We start from the raw sequence: 21,201 nt of genomic DNA, 5'->3' as shown, positions 1-21,201 counted from the left end.
TCCCAATGAACGATTGCAATTGAATATAGAGTCACAAGAAAATAAATAAGTAAAATTTAACTTGAAAAAATATTACGTTAAGAGGCCTAGTAAAGGAATTAGTAAGTAAATACTTTTGTTTAATACTTGAATACATTCAAAATATACAAAAATATTGAACTCAATTCCCCTGATATTTCCAGATTTTTTACTGGATATGATCGATTTCTCTGAATTATCCAGAATTTTTTCTTCCAAAATCAATTTCCCTGAGATTTCCGTTTTGCAGGTAGTGTTCTTCGCTTTCCTTCCACCTTTCCTTCTATAGTGGTATGAAGAAGACAGTTTCTTTGCAAGACTTATCCAATCTAATTAAGCCTTCCTACGAAGGATGCTGGATAGAAGTGTCCTCTTCTCTCCTATCCGTTTTAAAACGTCTTCGTTTGTTTCTCTCTCTCTCTCTCTCTCTCTCTCTCTCTCTGTTCATTTTATCTTCTCCATTTTCCTCCAACACCACATTTCGAATATCTCTAAGTATTTCTTTTCTAACTTCCGTTATTTACTTTAAACAACTAAAATTAGTTACACAAAACGAAATAGTTATTTATGTTGAAATCGACTGTGACTTCACATGTAACGCAAGTAACGACGTGGTGTTACAAGCAACTGACGGGAGACGAACAGCAACTGATACTACGGAAATCAATTAACGCGAATGGCTATTATTTGTAACAGCTAGAAAATTTCTTTAATTAAAATGAAAATTCTTCCGAGTTGGAAAAGGATCCTTTTTGCTATTCGTATGTGACTGTATTGTAATTAATCATTAAAAATAAGCACAAAGTATTAACATTATAAATAAGTTTTATTGAAAAAAAACTATAAAGAATAATACTGAATGTAATTACACAGAGGATGGGATATGGTCTACTAAGTAGCTGTATAATAAGGAGCTTGATAAAGGTACGATGGAAGGAAAAAGAGGGAGGTCGAAAGAAGCTACAACTGACGCCGTTGTAATTGTTACGTCAAGACAAAAAGGTTAGCTAAGGAGTGAACTATATGAAAGCATCTCAGTTTACGGCAAATTACCTCCCACTAATGACGAATACAGATCATGCCAGACAATAGTGGATGTGTTGTTATCCACTGCCGATAGGCGCTCCTTGACACCCGCCGTAACAAAAACGTCAAGAAGTGAAAAAGAATAAAACGTTTCAGAACAGGATCAGGTGCTGAACGAGTGTCTTTATTTATTTCTTCGCCAACATAAAATTCTTTCTTTGCAATCATAAACAGAGCGTTATTTCCAAGTGAAGGTGCCACGTAGTCGTTACATACAACACCTGCATCACAGATCGATTTCTTTATTCACGAATGATAACAGTTAAATACAATCAACAGCACGACTATAAAGACAACCACTACCTCACAAGAAGTTTTACATAGTATAACATTGTAGTTTCACATCCGGCTTAATGCTAGCAATAGTTGCACAAGAATTTGATTCAATTTCACATTAAAGATAAAAGCTTAGAAACAGTGCGATTTAACCTGCTATAATCTAAAGATTTTACAATTTTTGGGCTCCGACCTTTCAAAAGCTACTACTGCTATAAATTTAACGCTCAATCCCAAATTAAATCCCAAAAAGTCTACTTTGTCCACGATTAACGAAGTAAATTGATACAGTTGATTCCTCAAATAATAATAAAAAAAAAAAAAAGTTACTCCCACTAAGTGCTTTCTGAACTAAGATCATTTGAAAATTGTTATGGCTGATTTTAAATGCAGTACAATACTAAAAAATACTGCAAGTATCGATGTCAAATAAACACACTAAAGTGAATTAAATAGAGAAGAAACTAATGGAAGAAACCTATCGAATGGAATATTGAAACTGGAAGTCGCAGTAAATTTCTACCATTTACGATTTTAAGAGAGATACTGTTAGACGGTATATACTTTTGCGACACTGAATCGCCTCCAAAAACTGCTTCTTGCTATGTATTATCGTTTGTGCTCTATGGAGATGTAAGTTGAAACTGGACACAGATGATTTCTACCAGTTCCAGTTTAAATAGAGAGTTAATGAAGGAGTTCTACCAGTTCCATTTTGAATAGAGGATTAATGAAGGAGTTCTACCAGTTTCAGTTTGAATAGAGGATTAATGAAGGAGTTCTACCAGTTCCAGTTTGAATAGAGGATTAATGAAGGAGTTCTACCAGTTCCAGTTTGAATAGAGGGCTAATGAAGGAGTTCTACCAGTTTCAGTTTGAATAGAGGGTTAATGAAGGAGTTCTACCAGTTTCAGTTTGAATAGAGGGCCAATGAAGGAGTTCTACCAGTTTCAGTTTGAATAGAGGGCTACTGAAGGAGTTCTACCAGTTCCAGTTTGAATAGAGGGTTAATGAAGGAGTTCTACCAGTTTCAGTTTGAATAGAGGGCCAATGAAGGAGTTCTACCAGTTTCAGTTTGAATAGAGGGCTACTGAAGGAGTTCTACCAGTTCCAGTTTGAATAGAGGGTTAATGAAGGAGTTCTACCAGTTCCAGTTTGAATAGAGGGCTAATGAAGGAGTTCTACCAGTTTCAGTTTGAATAGAGGGTTAATGAAGGAGTTCTACCAGTTTCAGTTTGAATAGAGGGCCAATGAAGGAGTTCTACCAGTTTCAGTTTGAATAGAGGGCTACTGAAGGAGTTCTACCAGTTCCAGTTTGAATAGAGGGTTAATGAAGGAGTTCTACCAGTTCCAGTTTGAATAGAGGGTTAATGAAGGAGTTCTACCAGTTCTAGTTTGAATAGTCGGTTAATGGAGGAGATAGAACCTAGTCTTGGGATGATGAATTGATTCCAAAAAAGTTTCTCGTGATTTCTTACCATTTTTACTCTCATACTTGTAGAGACAGATGGACAAACGAAAACAGCCGCTCCATAGGACTTTCCCTACTTAAGGATAACAGTTTCCAAATTTAATATAGAAGCGGCGGACGCCACATAGAGAACTGGCAGGATCTTAAAAACCTTAGTGGGTGGTAATCGGAACTGTCCGAACAATCATATCCTCTTACTAGTGACATTGTAACTTAACTTATGTTCAACGACGTTGCCATAGTTTTGGTCCCCATTACACTGTGATTAATGGCTTACACATTGGGTTCTTTCTTTGTATATAGAGAAGGAGGAAATAAACAAACACTGACCAATTTGCCTGCATATATAGATCATTCCTTCTAAGTGGAAAAAGAAATATTCTGTTGAAAGCAGGTTGAAAGTGTCAAATAACAGCAACATCAAGCATTCGGAGTTTCCAGACTACTTTTTTCTTCGCCAAAACATTTGAAACATTCCATTCCATATTCCTATGACGGAGATCACGTTTTGCCCACCCCCTATTTTTGCCAAGAGCTGCCGTCCAGTTCGAATTTTGTTCCTCTCCAAAGGAAGAAGGAAGATTTTTCCACTCAAAGTGTCAAATAACAAAACAACACAAACCATTCGGAGTTTCCACGCTACTTTTTTTTTTTTTTTTTTCGCCAAAACCTTTCTCAAGTGACAGAGGAATACACACTCACCCCTCTGGTCGAAAATTGTCAGCTAGCTTGAATTTCTTGGCCACACCGGATTTCGGAGAAAATATCGGTTTCACTACCATGTTGTAGGAGGAGAAGGTTAATAGGTCAGTTTTCCATACCTCCCCCCAAGGTTTTTAAGATGTTTCAAATTTAGTACATATTCAAATTGATTTCCAATAGGGCAAGGGGAAATGTCTTGTTCTCCTCCTTAAGTATTATTTATTTATTTATTTATTTATTTACTCTACATGGAACTCAGTTTCTCGAAACCAATAAATAAAACTATAAACATACGAAGGTTATTCGTTGTGTTCTCTAACTTTGGCGACCTGATTGGAAATACTTGTAAAAACAGAATGGCCATTCCGTCTCTGCAGAACACAAACGTTGTTATTCAGAGAGCATTCCCAGATAGTGAGTGACGTAAGTGCTTAAAACTGATTTGGTCAAAAGTGGCTGTCAATGCGTGTACAGTCCACTCAACACATCCTAAATCACACTCTTATGTGACGATCCTTTATACCATGATGCATTCAGATTATCTATTTAACTTCAAATGATGGATATATTAGAAAGAAAGCTTGTATCTTTCATTTTCTTCAACTGTTGAAATGTTCTCGGCAAGTAATCCGCGAAACACTTTTAATGTAGTATTTGGAATCTTATATCAATGCTGTTTGAATAAGTAAGTTAACGCTTTGCGATATTTTTCCCAGTTTTCCCTTTATTATTATTATTTATTTATTTATTTATTTATTTATTTATTTTATTCATTAATTTAATTTAAGTTCAGGCATTAATGTCAGTCGTCAAAACAATAGCAAAGTTGGTCTCAAAGGAAATTATATTCTAGGATTACTGTTCCGGGATTTCAGAGGATCTTCTAGCTTGAGAAGAGGGTAAATGAAAAAAAAAAAAAAAAAAATCTTAAGCTTCAATACAATTCACACACCACGACCACGATTCGAACACACGAACTGCCACAGATGGTGCAAGCTTAACATTTCTCAGCACTTGTTTTTAATGATCTGCCACATATTTTCACGCAGAAATTCTACGGTCAAACGTTATTCTGTTCAAAAAGATAAGTGTGGATGTGCATATCCTTTCAGATCTTATTCTGTGAGGCAAAGCTTTCTGACAAGCTTTTGCTCTGCATAAACTCTCAGTGTGTCAACATCAATTTGGTAGAATGAAATCCAGACAACGTTTACAACTACGCATATGAGGTTATACCATCAACGTGGATTATACACTTAGTTCCATATACGAAACCACCACATTAAAATTAGTTCTGCCCGGTCTTTTCCAGAATTTTACCTTAGATCAACGCCGCACCGTTGGTATTTTCAGTGTCCAATACTTTGACATTCTTTTCTAATATCGAAACCAACTGAGTACCAAATAAGGTAACTGTTCGTCTATACATTGTTTCATGGTTTGATAATAGAACTCCAAATGCCCCCAACCAATTAAAAGTCCTCCTTAATAAACCGTAACGAAAACCCTAAAGGCGAGAACTGATTAGCGGCAATTAATTTAATTGTGCAAAACATAAGCGCTTTCATAAATTTGAAACGTCTACAAACATAAGATTAAACTGCGATATTAATGATCAGAAATCGAGGACTGTTGTTGCCATTCTTTTCCAGTTTAGAACGTTGTAAAGCCATTAGCTGAGTGACGCCAGTAGTGAAGTACGATTATTGCTTCTCCCTTAATACTAACCAGCAATTAGCATCAAAGGAATTTCGATGCCTTGACAAACTGTTATATGAACTTAATTTTTGAGAAGCCGCCTACACGGTATACAGCATCAACAACCGATATAAAGGGAAAAATCACCAAACTCTGGACTGTGGTTTAATTTATCGACAGTTGTTCGTTCATTCTCTTTTAAAACAATAAATACTTTTATACACATACACTGTACATGAGTTCGTGTCAAAAGCACATATTTTTTTATCGCTATGTTTATTTCATTTGGATTCAGATCATAAAGTATGAAAAATCTTTCAACAAACATTTCACGTCTGCTGTTGATACGAACACTATTCACACGAGTAAACCTAGTATATAGTACGATATTTCTTGTAATCTACGAAATGTTTCATTGCGTTACCAAAATAACACACATTTACGACTTTCCTAGAATTCATAGCAAGGGCGCCGATTTCTCTGTAAATTTGGGGGGGACCCATTCAGATGCAGATGATTTTAAGATAAATGGCACTCAAATTATGCCAAATATTGTACATTCAAATATAGAATAGGGGGGCCGACATAAGCTATGGGGAGCCCGGGCCCCCCACGATTGGCGCCCTTGATTCATAGCTATCTTTGACTAGACATTTCCTTTCTATCCATGTTTCAACTTTCTTCTGGTTTGAAATTCGCATATTGCATCTTCAGTTATTTAATGTACGAGAAGCTGTCAAGAAGTTTCCGGAATTCCGTTGTATCGATTTATTTCCATAATATAGATGCACAATCAGCGGATTTCTGGCTCTTCCAACATCAAAAAGGGCCCCAAAGGTAACCGTTTTGCCATCGTAAAAGACATCGACTGAACTTCGAACATACGAAAAACAGAACTTTCAGAATTGTATCCAGCAATGGGAGGAACAATGAGACAAGTGTGTGTATGTGTATTTTGAAGGTGATTAAGGTTGGTGTAAAGGAACATGTTTTGCCAATAGATGTTACTACAGTCTTCGTATCTCTCTCATGCATTTTTTACCTTTCACGAAAATTTACAATTTCTCTTACAAATTTTAACGTACAGACTTCAAATTTTTGGAGAAGGAATTTCATAACATATCGAAGGCAACAATCCGTGCCGATTTCTTATTTAGAATTTTCTTCCTTGTTGAAACAGTTATATTGTTAAAGGTTTGGATATCTCTTTCAACAAACAAGCCACTTCAACAATGAAGAAAATTCTAAATAAAAAATCGGCACGGATTGTTGCCTTCGATAGGTTATGAAATTCCTTCTCTAAAAATTTGAAATTTCTAGGTTCAAATTTGTAAGAGAAATCGTGAATTTTCGTGAAAGGTAAAAAATACACGAGAGATACGAAGACTGTAGTGATCTATTGGCAAAACTTGTCCCTTTAAACTAACCTTAATTGAATGTGTACCTATACTGTGATAATAAATGCCCCCTCATATTTTAATTCATACAAGTTTTACTTTTAAAAAAGTTTTATTTCCCTAACACTATTTGTACCTGAGACCTCACCGCTTTTCCACATATAAAAAAAGTTACAATATCATTATTTCGGTTTTATGACGATCTACTACAATTAACACAATTTTCTGAAATAAAGTGAGTAGTTTCTTTTAGGTTATTTATCGCTATTTCACCCACTTCTGGCTGTGACACAAATAATCTACACGATACTTTCTAAATAGGTTGGCTGGGCCATAATTTACATTGAAAAACCATCTCCCTTTCTTTACATACATTTTCAGAAATTACGGTGTATAAGGCAATGACTATTAAAAGATTTTGGTCCATTCTTACTGTAACAAATACGAACAATAGCTGAGGTTTTCTTAGGTAAATAAAGCCGAGCTAGACCGCATACACTTTACAGCTTTTCACTACAATCTATGAGAACTGCTGCAGGAAAAAAAAAAAAAACTTTTTAAAAATTTTTATGGGTGTTACAAGCTAGAAGTCAGTAATGTAGTAACACAGGGGACACAACAACGTCCACTTACTCACTTAAATAAAGAATTCTCTAATCTTCAATTACTTCAACTAACAAAATAGTAGGTAGCTTCTTAAGGGTGCAATCTGTTATCTATTTGTAGACCCAAATGAAGACAGAAGTCATTATTTGACTATTTTTATTTTCCCTGTCTTTTCGTATAATTCTATTTATTTATCAAATATTATGAAAATTTGTTTACGAAGTATGAAAAACAATCTACTGCGAAACAACTTATAGTCCGGAGGCTTTTTTTAAAAATAAATACTGTGTTTTTCATTTTGTATAGCGGTCTTTATTTTCTGGATAACCCTCGTATATATTTACAAAAAGTAAATAAAATAAATAAAAACTACTCCATCTTACGTCATGAAATGAATTACATTCAGGACATGAAATTTACATTCAGCGCTCTAGTTCATTCTGTATGAACATAAAAGCTTACGAACTGCCAATAAAAAAAACTAAAAAATAATAATTAAAACTATGAAAAAAATTCTTTTTACATTATTACATACAAAACTAAAAACAAAACTGCTACTGCAGTGGTACAAGCTTCCATTTTTAAACATGGGTTTGATTGTAGAAACCCAACCCAACCCAATCAAACGAAACCAAACCAAACCAAAAGGAAACGAAACCAAAAACCAGCCAAATACTTACTATGATCAAAGCCGGACTTGGCGCCTGTCATGCAGTGATCAGATGAAGAGGGCATTATGAAAAAAGAGAAGAAAAGAGACGAGTGATTGATTTTAAAAAAACTAAACCATGCAAGAAACATGCAAATGGCGACTACTGCTCGCCTTTGTGGCCATCTCATGCAGCCTACAACATCATCTACGCATCAGGCCACTCATGGAACATCTACAACTACCAATAATAAATAAGAATAAAATAAAAATACAAATATACTGATGGAAAAGAAAATGAATCGTAAATAATTACACCAAACCAACTATAAAATCCCAAAACTCAGGTAACCATTTCCCCAAAATACCTTTCATCAAATTTCTACTTTTTTTTGTAACTCTATCAAGTGCACTAATCATGCTCTTAATGCTAATAATATAATAAAAAATAAATTTTAACAACACTAGAAACTTCTTGGTGTTTTCTCCTGGGAAGAAATATCAGCATTATCTCGAATTTCATGGTCTTACTTATGCCATGATCACAGAGGGTGTGCAATAATTCTACATATTTTCATAAATTAATGTATTTCTTATCTTCGATAAAAAGCAGATTTGTAAATGAACTTCGTTCTTCCTCATAAAAGTTCCAAATTTCGATTATTCAATGGGTTGTCAAATTTTGAGGATTATATTGTAATATTTAGAACAATAAGGTTACGAAGAAAGATCAGTGGAGTAATAATTATTTATAATATACTATATAAAATTATTATAAACTAATGACTTTTGTGCATGATAGTTTCTTATACAAGAAATTATCAAAATTAACGGTCTGAGTGCTTATTTTACATATAAATCTTGAGCGCAAGTAATTCACATTTTTCCCATCTCTATTAATATTTCTCCTTACCTAATCATCTTGGAAATGTCAGTATGACAGAAAAATTTTGACGAATAAGTAAAACATAAATCTAAAACTTGACGTGTGTCAGCAAGATCAGATTTTATTGTCTTACATGTTTGTATTTTTATACACTCAATTGAAAATCACCTCCCTCCCTGCACCACCCTTAGGCAAATTCTAGTCATCTTTGAAATGATATTGCGGATTAAGAGGCCCCATCACGGCGAAATTAAAATACCGCTAATTTTACAGTAATTATGTGATATCTTCAAATGGATAAAAGATAATCGAAAAGTGTAACAAGAGCTCGCTAGACAATATTTTACATGAGATACCGTTATCATGACTCACTTATCTGCTTTCGATTTCCAGTCATTCAGAAAATCTTCATTTGTTTTCGCGTTTCTAAATAGCTGCATACGGAAAGCTACTAGGTGACTCGTGATAACGATACCTCATGCAAAATAATATTGTCTAGGGCACTCTTGTTCCACATTTCGATTATCTTTTATCTATTTGAAGATATCATATAATTACTGTAAAATTAATTTCACAGTGATTGGGCCTCTTAAATATTTTTTTTCTGTAACTCCAGAGTAGGTGAAGTACTTTAATATAAAGAACACTGAATTGTAATAGATTAACTCAATAGAATTTTTTAAAAAAATCGGAAATTATACGCTTTTCCTCAGTCAAGCATACCATTTCTTTCAACAAGAGAAGAGGATTACCGTTAAAACATATATATGAATTTACTTCGTAGTTCATGATCTCTTCAAGAATTAAATTAAAGACCCTATGTGACATAAAAGCAAACAATTAAAAAGAAATTAGCTCTTTTCAGTGGATAATGTTACCACGTCTTTTCAACTAAGCTGTGTAATATGTACACTAATACACAAGAAGCGAGTCATTGGTATTAATATTGCATATTCGAGTAACTAGTATATGTTGTTCTTTTATTTTTCTAAGAAATTTGAAGAGGTAAATACGTCGAAAAACATGTGTATACAAACTTTCGATTTACTGCTAACCGGTACAGTCATCCCCATTAATTACGAGACGACATATAACAAATAAAGGAAAATCATTCCAATCTACTGCTCTCAATTCCAAAAACGATAAGTGATCATAATCTATTGCTGTATACATCTACCAGACCATTTTATAAATTTTACAATACAACTGCTTGTATTTCACTGTCAGTATTAAAGTGGTTATAACTGACCAAGGTTCATTACTAGAACAAGTTGAAGTTAACCTCTGGAGAGATGTAATAACATTACTGACAACCACCATTGTGCATTGATGCAATATTCTTGATTTATTTGCCTCTTCCCTCCCTGTGCCAAGGGGAAACTACTCTCTTTCCAAAGGCAATATAGTAATTGTGTGTTCATGTAAATCTCCCCTTACAATTGGGAATTCTTATCACTCTTTCACACAACTGTTCAGGCTGCTCTTGATTTCCAACTACTTTTTCTTCCCCCTTCATTTTTGAAAATAGTACGATAACCAAAGAATAATACTACGACTAATTTGCCGAATATACATACTTTGGTAGTGTTTTTGCTTTGTAGTCGGAAGGTCCTGGGTTCCAATTCGAAGGTTGTACGAGCTTTTCCTCAGCTCTAACATGTGAATGCCAGGATGGAACCTGTAACTACATCTCCTGGCCAACTTTCTCTCCCACTGTCAGTGTTGTACAGTACATGATTTATTGGTGCTCCAGTGTGAAATGATTAACTGACGTTCTTTATCAGCAACGAAGCAATATAAGACGAGGCCTATAGTTTGAAGCGGGATTTCAACTACTGCAAAGTTTCACGCCAAAAGTATAGCATTGGTTTCCCTAACTACCGTTGAATTTCTATTTTTTTAAAAAAATGCGTAACGGCCCATTTGTGAGCCTAAACCTGCTCCAGCGACATCCGCCAGCGACCAGCTGAACATCGAGCCTAGCAGTGAACACGCTCTACCCCGAACAGACGCATCAGGAGCTTTCTAGACCTCATGGCCGTCATTGTCTTCTATTTACGTGACTCCCCAGTTTGCCTCACGACGCAGGGTGAGCGTCGAAAATCGGGAAGCACCGACTGGGAATCGAACCCGGGACCACGCTGACATGAGTCCAACGCCTTGTATTTCTATGACTAAGTAAATTTTCTCCGATCCGCAATACCGCAAACACAATCATTTATGGTCAGGTTTATTTTCCGTCATCACCATAGCCGTACAACGCTTTCCTTTTATTTTATTTTTTAAATGCAGTATAAGTTCATTTACTTATTTTAAGTCAAGTATTTGGAGTACAGAACAGCAGTACCAACCAATTTTTATACATTACTGGTAACTTTAATATTTTCGAATTCTCAATACACTTACGAACTGACTTTCAAAGTCAGTGTGAACCCTGCTTTCAACTGCGTTCGATAGTCTCCCACCGGGAATAAAAACAATAGACCGTACACTAAAGTCACGTTCTAGCTACTAGATCAAAGAGGAGAGCAGTGTAAAATGTTGTCTCTAAGCCTGATATACCAAGAAATAAATTTATCTACGTAATCACTTAGTACTTAGTGTAATAGTTTGTCTTTTTGACACAGTCCTCTTTCTGAGAGAGTATGTCTTGAAATGAACAAGGACGACGGAGGCGTAGGTAACAAACAAAGCACGAAAATAATCTACCAATAACTAGCAGACTGAGCAGTATATTTCCTAGAAAATTACGTACAGAAAATTTAACGTTATTCTTTTGATTTCTACAATATTTTGAAAAATTGAAGAAAGTGAAAAACGGCGGGATGAGCAATCTTAAATTCGTGATTTACAAATTCTAGAGACACTGGTACTACTACAGTTATCATTTAATTCTATTGCATATAATAACTGAAAATAAATCTTTCAAATAGAAATATATGAGTGAGTACTTCAAAATATATTTTCTCATTATTATGGTCTTTCTTAGAAATATTTAAAGAAAAGTACGAAACTTTCGTTGTCTACCAAAAAAAAAAAAAAAGTAATAGTATATACTCCAATGTTTATTACTAAAAATCAGTAAAAACAGTACAATTCTGTAAGTACACACTAATCAAGCTATTGTAATTAATGATATTACTTTAACAACAATATATCCAATCACAAGCAGAACTAAGATTTTTTACACAAGAAATATAAATCCTTCTTAAAACTAGAGAGAGAAAATTTCTGGAGCTTTCCTTTTAAAATATAAAATAAAATACTGGACTGATTGTTAAGACCAAATAAAAAATAGAGATATTGATTGATCTTCTGGTAGTTTCAATTCTGGTCTTCCTGACCTAGCTTTGTTCAAAAGCACCAGCCACTAATCTCTCTTATGTATACAGAATTTTAATTTGAAATAAAAATGTCGGTTGGTCAAATATGATTCATTTTGTGTTACATCATGCGTCAAAGAGAGATTAGTAGCGAGGTTTCTTTTTCTGAACACGACTATACGTTGAAACGCAAAAACCCTTTAAAGCTCAAACAAAATAAATAAAATACAGTTAAAAAAAACTAAACAAAAGGTGAATAAAGTAAACTACAAAACTCTAAATATAAATTCAATTAAAAATAGAAGTGTGAATAAAAGTGTATATACATATATATAACTAAATATAAATTAAGCTAAATTATGTAAAGACTAACATTGTGTAGTTTATATACGATCTGATTTAGATTTCACAAGTCTTGTCGTACAGTGACTTCCAAACTGAATTTCTTCTATTATTTTTTTCATTAAAAAAATCTAGTTCTTTACTATAAATTAAACTGAAAACTGCGTAAAACTTAGTAGCAATCTCTATAATTGAGTAAAATGTATTTAAAACAGAAACATGTGATCACAGCAAATCACTCCAAAACGTGACTGTACAATTACTTACGATCGAATATATATATTTTTTTTAATTTGGTTTGGAGGTTTTTGTCCCTAATCTCGAATTTTTAATTTAAGAGATACAGAAAGGAAAGGAAAGAAAGAAGAAAGTGAACAAAGGCATAAGTACGCAATTTGAAAGATATCACTTAATGCTATTGATTTTCTACGCCATCATTTTTTTAAATCACGTTGATTTCCATGGGATTTTTTTTTTTTTTTTTGCTTTCTTTGAAATGTGCCGGAAACTTAATGACGTGATCTTACTGATGTCTTCAAATCTAATTAAATAATTTAAAAAAAAATGAATTTGCATTTTTTAAATATAAATTTAATATTACTTTGATTAACTTTGATTATTGAATATTTAAATTATGACTGACAAGCTATATTTCACGAAAAAGGGTACATTTAAGCCAATTTGATGAAATGAATAAATTTAAACCACTGAAGTTCCAGATCAATTCAAAGAACCACCAAATAATTCTTGATATAAAAAAGGGGCTATAAATATAAAACAAATGGTATAGGTGTTCAACATCGTTAACATCAAGCGTAATATATCATTATCACGCATTACAAGTAATGTGTGTAGTTTCTGTTTTTAACTATCGGCTCGCTTCGTGATGAAAACCGCTACATCTTATCTCGCCTTGTCAGACAAAGGCGCACCACATTTTGCTCACGGGAAGCACGCTGGCTTAGTGATTGAGCGCTTACCTCTGGTGAATGGGGTTCCTAGTTCGATACCCGGTTTGTGGTGGACATCATCATGTCTGTGGGTTTTCTCGGGGCTCCCATTTCCTCCCACATTTTCACCCCGCCAATTCTTCCATCACCATTCAATTGCTTTAATGATCCGTCTCCCTTAGCATAATTAAGGGAGGTTAAACTCAAAAGATTTCATTTTGCTCACGGTACGCGACCTGGAACTACATGTCATTCAGAGACAACCGTCACTTCTTCCTACTCCCGAACACTTCTTTCTAAGTTCTCGCTAGACCTGTGTTATCGGTTTGTTTACTGTGTTACAATGCTTAACTCTTTGAGGCACTGTGGGAAGTTGTGCTTACCACCTTTGATATTAATTTTTGTTTTCGTCCAACTATTAACTGGAAAATAAAATTAAATTTATTTGGTGTGTTTGAAACTGTCTACATGTATAATTTTCATGAAAATTTTAAAAAAAATTCAAAAGAAATTTTTTTCGTGCAGCAAGGGGTACAAAATAAAGTTGGCCCCCGTGCCGCAAAGAGTTAAAACGAGTAGTCTATAACCACATGTTTCTCTGCCGAAAATCAACACTAAGGATATATACTTCAATTAAATATTCCAGAAAAAAATATTTAAGCTAAGAGAGCATTAGTTGATAAGACATATCTGTCTAAAAGTCACCAGATTTCCGTCCTACGTAAGACTGTACCATTCCGTTCAATGTCGACAGATATACAGAACAGAAGACTATGGTCATAAACTGTCAACTTAACCATCAAACAGCTAAAACCTACAATTGGAAATCTTACTATTACACATTTCTTCCCCAAAAGTTAGGAAAGTGGAAAAGAAGATTTTTAAACAACCCATTTACAGGTACCAATGAGTCGCGAGGGACGCCTTCCGTATACATAGGAATGAAATAAAAGTATACTTATTACGAGGAATCCAACACACTTAAATCTTTCCAGTAAAAGCTTAATGTGTGTTGCCACAAGCAAACAAGCTGCATTTAAGTTTCCATTTTACAACGTCCCTACCGACTGAAACAAACTGAAATGATTGTGACGAAACTACGAAAAGCATGTTTAGTTACACGAAAACTGGCCGATCTTCTACAACCTAAGTATTTCGAAACTCCACACCAAGCTCTAGTCCTATCTCAACAGCAATGAGAAAAGTATAGACGAACTAAAATTACTTTTCCAGGAATGAATTTGTTTTTCAGATAACACGTCACTTATCACTGCTCGCCTGATGAGAAGTTCAAATTGATTCTCCCATTTATTGAATCTGCTGTCGTGGCACATATTTCGAAAGACCTTCTCAGAAATCTCATCTACGATAAATCGTGACTGCATATAACGAAACTATGATGAAACATCACCCTTTAAAAATTTTTGTACTTATGGTCCCAATATTTTACTAACGGACACAACAACAACAGTTTAAGGAGATAAATAAAATAAACCTTCTACAAATGTGAGTCTAGGGTTTTACGAAAGAGCTCAGTAGGTACAGTCTTTGAACAAGATCATATTACAGAAAGAAGAATACAAAGAACACAGAAAAGAACTTTAGATTTAGAATGTTATGCAAAATAATTTTCCTTGTATAAATTTATTGTTCCAAGTGTCTTTTTTGAACTAAGAACTATTATTTTTAACCTTTTCAGGACGAACGGCTCAACCCTTGAGCCAGCAATTCAAACCTCTCTAGCTCAGCTCCTAATTAACCTAGAGATATGATTTTGGTATGCATCTCTTCAGAAAGGATGGAACTTTCTAATCCTGTGTATATCATTCATGTAATGGGTCCCTCCGCGAAGGGGGAGGGGGGCAAAGTTGGGTGTTTATAGTGTTCCCTCTCTCCCTTCAGAATTTGGGGGGAGGTACCCCCCCTGATGGAGCTACAACGATAAAAAATGGCATCCATAGAAACAAATGAACATACTAACTAGCCATACCCAGTCCATGACTTTTGGGCTTGAGAGGGGTGAATAGGAGGGGTATTGAATTTACCCTTTTTCTTATTGTATATTTTCTTATAAAGACAAAAAAATATATTTCAAATTCGAGGAACTCTGGCAACATTGTTATTCATCGTACGCAAGAAAAAAAAATCTCACATTTAAGACAGATATTTGGGACAATGATACACAAAAGTCAAACCCATCGGTTCAATACAAATGGAAAAAGAAATTCAGAACCCCACACCTACGTGACACATCCTGTATATTATTCAATATCCACTGTAATGTACTCTAACGTTGACAGCCCTAGCGACATTCGTAATTATCACAAACACACAAACCATACCTCGTTGAAAACCTTATAGATTAGCCATTCCAACAATGTAACTTTTGTGTGTCTCGGGCCAAACCAGTAAAAGAAGAAGAAGACGAAAGTCAAAATTTTGGGCGGAAAATCAAATTTTTCGAAATTTGTCGAACTATGGCAACGCTGTTATTTTTCGTACGCAAGTAAAAAAAAATCTCACATTTAGGCCAGACATTGGGAACAACGATATAAAAAAAATGAATGGTGTAAGTGCAATAGGAGTGAAGAAAAAAATTCGGAACCTCGAACCTACGTGAGTCATCCTCTATTTTTTTCGATAGATTGTGGTAAACGCTAATATCGGCAGGCTTGGCCACGCTCCTAATTGTCACAAGCATATCAGCTATACCTCGTTGGAAAGCTTATGGAACAAACATTTGAACAAGGTAACTTTTGTGTGTCTCGGGCCAAACCAGTAAGAGAAGAAGACGACGAAAGTCAAAATTTTGGGTGGAAAATCAAATTTTTCGAAATTTGTCAGACTTTGGCAACGCTGTTATTTGTCGTACGCAAGGAAAAAAAATCTCACATTTACGCCAGACATTGGGAACAATGATATAAAAAAATGAAGGGTTTAGGTGCAATAGGAGTGAAGAAAAAAATTCGGAACCTCGAACATACGTGAATCATCCTGTATTTTTTTCGATAGATTGTGGTATACGCTAATATCGGCAGGCTTGGCCACGCTCCTAATTGTCAGAAGCATATCAGCTATACCTCGTTGGAAAGCTTATGGAACAAACATTCCAACAAGGTAACTTTTGTGTGTCTCGGGCCAAACCAGTAAAAGAAGAAGACGAAAGTCAAAATTTTGGGGGGAAATTAAAATTTTTCGAAATTTGTCGGACTATGGCAACACTGTTATTTGTCGTACGCAAGGAAAATAATTCTCACATTTGCGCCAGACATTGGAAACAACGATGTAGAAAAATGAAGGGTTTAGGTGGAATAGGAGTGAAGAAAAAAATTCGGAACGCCGACCCTACGTGAATCATCCTGTATGTTTTCGAGAGATTGTGGTATAAGCTAACATTGGCAGACTTGGCCACGCTCCTAATTGTCAAAAACATATCAGCTATACCTCGTTGGAAAGCTTATAGAACAGACATTCCAACAAGATAACTTATTGAACAGACATACACACACACACACAAAGAGAGAGAGAGAGAGAGAAAGGAAAACAGTTATCACCTCAGAACGCACCGTTCTATTTTTAGCCTGGTCAGAGTCAGCTGTAGCTATCAGTTGAATCTAAGGGTCGTAAATATGCATTTCTTTCAACTCCCTCCTTTGACAAGTTATTTAGTTTTAGAAAAAAATCTTCCTGACGAAGCAAAAGGAAAGAAAAGCAATGATCTTGCGACGAACAATATTAGGTGAACCAATGCGAGTTTATTCTCTGCCGTTAGTAAGAGTGCATTCCTACTGCACTTACACGGTTTATTTTTTGCACAATTGTTCACAATAACGGGAGTAAATGTGAGAATTATTTTTCTTGCATACGACAAACAACAGTGTTGCCATAGTAAGACAAATTTCGAAAAACTTGATTTTCTACCCAAAATTTTCATTTTTGTCTTCTTTTTCCTTTACTAGTTTGGCCCGACAGACACGAAAGTTATCTTGTTGGAATGTTTGTTTCATAAGCTTTCCAACGAGGTACAGCTGATATGTTTGTGACAATTAGGAGTGTGGCCAAGCCTGCCGATATTAGCGTATACCACAATCTATCGAAAAAAAAATATAGGATGATCCACGCAGATTCGGTGCTCCGAATTTTTTCCTCCATTTCTATTACACCTACACCATTCATTTTTTTATATCATTGTCCCCAATGTCTGGCGTAAATGTGAGATTTTTTTTCTTGCGTACGAGAAATAACAGCGTTGCCATAGTACGACATTTTTTTAAAAATGGATTTTCCAACCGAAATTTTGATTTTCGTCTTCTTCTTCTTTTACTAATTTAGCCCACGAGACACGAAACTTGCCTTGTTGGAATGTGTGTGTTATACGGATTCCAACCAGGTATAGCTGATATGTTTGTGACAATTAGGAGCGTGGCCAAGCCTGCCAATGTTAGCGTATACCACAATCTCTCGAACAAAATACAGGATGATTCACGTAGGTTCGGGGTTCCGAATTTTTTCCTCCATTCCTATTGTACCTAAAGCCTTCATTTTTTAATATCATTGTTCCCAATGTCTGGCATAAATGTAAGAATTTTTTTTTCTTGCGTACGACAAATACCAGTGTTGCCATAGTCGGACAAATTTGGAAAAAATAGATTTTTTCGCAAAAATTTTGACTTTCGTCTTCTTCTTCTTTTACTAGTTTGGTCCGAGAGACACGAAAGTTACCCTGTTGAAATGGGTGTCTCATAAGGTTTCCAACGAGGTATAGATGATATGCTTGTGACAATTAGGGGCATCACCAGACTTGCCAATGTTAGCGTATACCACAATCTATCGAAAAAATACAGGATGATTCACGTAGGCTCGGTGTTCTGAATTTTTCCCTCCATTCCTATTGAATCTAAACCCTTCATTTTTTGATATCATTGTTTCCAGTGTCTGGTGTAAATCTGAGATTTTTTTTTTTTTTGCTTGCGTACGGTATATATCAGCGTTGCCACAGTGTGACAAAATCTGAAGAATTGTATTTTTGAAAAAATGATTTTCGTCTTCTTCTTCTTTTACTAATTTGGTCCGAGAGACACGAAAGTTACTTTGCTGAAATGTCTGTTCTATAAGGTTTCCAACGAGGTATGGTTTGTTTGTGTGTGACATTTAGGGGCGTCGCCAAGCCTGACAACGTAAGGGTAGACGAAAATTTGTCGGGGAAATAGGAACAGGATGATTCACCTAGATTCTATCTTCCGATTTTTTTTACCTAGCTATTGTACATTTGCCCTTCATTTTTGGTATAATTATTATCAATGTCTGGCCTACAGGTCAGAATATTTTTTCTAGCGTACGACTAGAAACAGTGTTGCCAGACTCTCACAAATTTCGAAAAAATATTTTTTTTCACTTTTTCTCTTTCTTTCTTTCTTCTTCTTCTTCTACGGGTTGGGTACGGTAGCCTCAAAGGTTATCTTACTAGAATCTTTGTTTCATAAGCTTTCCAACAAGGTATAATTCATACCCATGGAAGAATTAGGAGGGGTGCTAGGGCCGCCAAAGTAAAGGTCTACGATTTTCTTGAAATCCCTGCCCGTCCTGAAAAGGTTAATTATACTATCCATCCACACTGGTTTTCCGTTTGTAGTACGCAATTTAATAATTTCTTAGTGGTTACTACAATATCTCTTGCTTTGAGAAAGTTTTTTTTTTTTTTGGTGATATTATAAAGTGTCCCATTCAACACTAAAACAAGACTAAAAGTACAGAATCTTAAGCGGAAACACGAAGATAAAAGAGTTGCAGTGGCTCATGACAGAGTGGTCCCCTCTTCTGCGCGTGGTTCGATCCCAGCTCGTGTGAGGTGGGCTTTGTTGTAGACAAATATCACATTCATGAGCTTTCTCGGGATTCTCCCCCTTTCTTCATTGCGGCATTTTGTTTATCGTCATCACCGTCTCCCTTAACATTGAAATATAAAACGTGGGACGCTAAAAATTTATAAAAAGGAAGACGAGAAAAAGTACTTGTTACATCAGAACTTGCTTTTTCTTAGTGTCTCTTCGTTGAAACCATAAGTATTACATCGAAGTTAAAAGACAAATGATATCTTTGATGTATTCAGCAATTTGAACTCAGGTCAACTAACTACGGCTTTAGTAAGCAGAGATCACTCTACCGATAAAAGTAATATTTATAATAGCAGAAGATAACCACACATTTTAATTTGCACGTGGAGTTTCCCTTTTATTTGCACGTAATTATTCTATAAAAGTTGATTAGTTAGTTATTTAAAAATCGCGTGCCCTTTGATTGCCACCTACAGAGAAGACCCTCCTTTCGTCACGCCCAGCACTCACACTCCGATGAATCCAAAACCACAAAGCTTGGCAATCGCCACAAATGACCACACGCACCGTCACCTCATTCTCTTTCGTTATTACATCATCTGACGGCTATCAACTAATTGTTCCAACCACAAACAAACAGATTCACATACACCAAAGATCCAACGACCGACTATAAATTCGAAAGGGGACCCACTTCTTCACTTTCACTCCTCCTGTGCAAAAAGATTCCTTTTCAAACGAAGCTAGTGACAAAAAAAGGCAGAAACAAGTAATATTGACAATGAGAATACTACCAGAACACACAATACTCCATTCCCAAACTTAAGCACTAAGGTGAGAAGTAATTTTCAGTACACAATGAATTTCTTAGACGTATGTGCATTTTCATTTGTATGTAATGATTCCTTGTGCTAGTAGAATAACACGCCGCATACATGAACGTGGAAAGATTTGTATTACGTATCATTTACTAACAAGTAGACCTCACCACTTCGCCGTTGCGTTAGCAAAAGGAAACAACTACTGTCCTAGAGTAGGGTTGAATATAAGGTATTGACAAAAATTTTAGCTGCTAATGAGCACTAGAAATATGGGAAAACGAAATAGAAACACGAATGTGGGAAAGCCATCTATAATATAATTTGATAGTTGCAAGACCGATATTGTTTCGAAATAGATCGAGGAACAATAGTTATGACTTCAACTATGTAAATCGAGTTAGGAGGGATGTTTTTATGGCATTCCAGATCATGGCCGCCATCTTGAAATCCGCCATATTGGATCGACGTCAATTTTTTCAAATGGAAATAGGACCATGTGAGGTATCAAACAACAATGATTTTTCCCACCCAATCTCATACACTAATTAGTTTGTCCATATCTAGAACGGTTTACAACTTACAGTTCTTTCAATGTTGAAAAATTCGTTGTTTGTAGCAGATAACATAACTACAGTGGCAATGAACATAGCTCCAGAGACAGCGTTCTTACAGAGCAATTTTACGGCAATGCAAGAAATGAAAGTCCTCAGCATTCATATAGTGGTTCTGACCTCGCCACTTCATTTGTGCGTTTGTAGATTCAAACTGAAACTATAAGCAGTTGGGGCAGCACGATGAAAAGAATAGCAATATTAGTTGCCAATGGCATTCCTGGTCGTAGCAGCTACGGTATAAGGTAGAAGCTTACGTGCATCATGTACCATTCTACAGCGACAAACTCTTTGTAAGGAGACAAGTGCAGGAAATATATTATTCTCACTGTGAGTTCTACCCGTGAATTTGGAAGTGTTTGAGAAATAGTTATTTCGTTTATTGCATTAAGCCTGTAATTCTGTGAGGTGCGTGTGTGTGTGTGTGTGTGTGTGTGTGTGTGTTAGGGAGAGTGTGTGCAGGCAACAATTCTAGACTAAAAAACGACACACCATGGCGTTAAATAAGGCAAACATTGCTATGTACCTCCT

General features: G+C 35.4%; 1 protein-coding gene across 3 annotated transcripts in view; it reads right to left on the bottom strand.

The window, feature by feature from the left end:
• The window catches only part of zip (myosin heavy chain 10), a 299,777-nt gene that overhangs the window by 100,773 nt on the left and 177,803 nt on the right, over positions 1–21,201 (bottom strand). The window contains exon 4 of one of the 3 annotated variants that reach the window (XM_081732288.1): positions 7,935–7,958. The exons of the other annotated variants lie outside the window; for them this stretch is intronic. Within the exon in view, the coding sequence (XP_081588414.1) occupies positions 7,935–7,958 (24 nt within the window). The remainder of the gene's footprint in view (positions 1–7,934; positions 7,959–21,201) is intronic. 3 annotated transcript variants of the gene reach the window in all.

The sequence above is a fragment of the Thermobia domestica genome, chromosome 11, assembly GCF_964235325.1.
Source record: "Thermobia domestica chromosome 11, izTheDome1.hap1.1, whole genome shotgun sequence".
NCBI classification, from domain to species: Eukaryota; Metazoa; Arthropoda; class Insecta; order Zygentoma; family Lepismatidae; genus Thermobia; species Thermobia domestica.
This window is presented reverse-complemented; position numbering and strand designations above follow the sequence as displayed.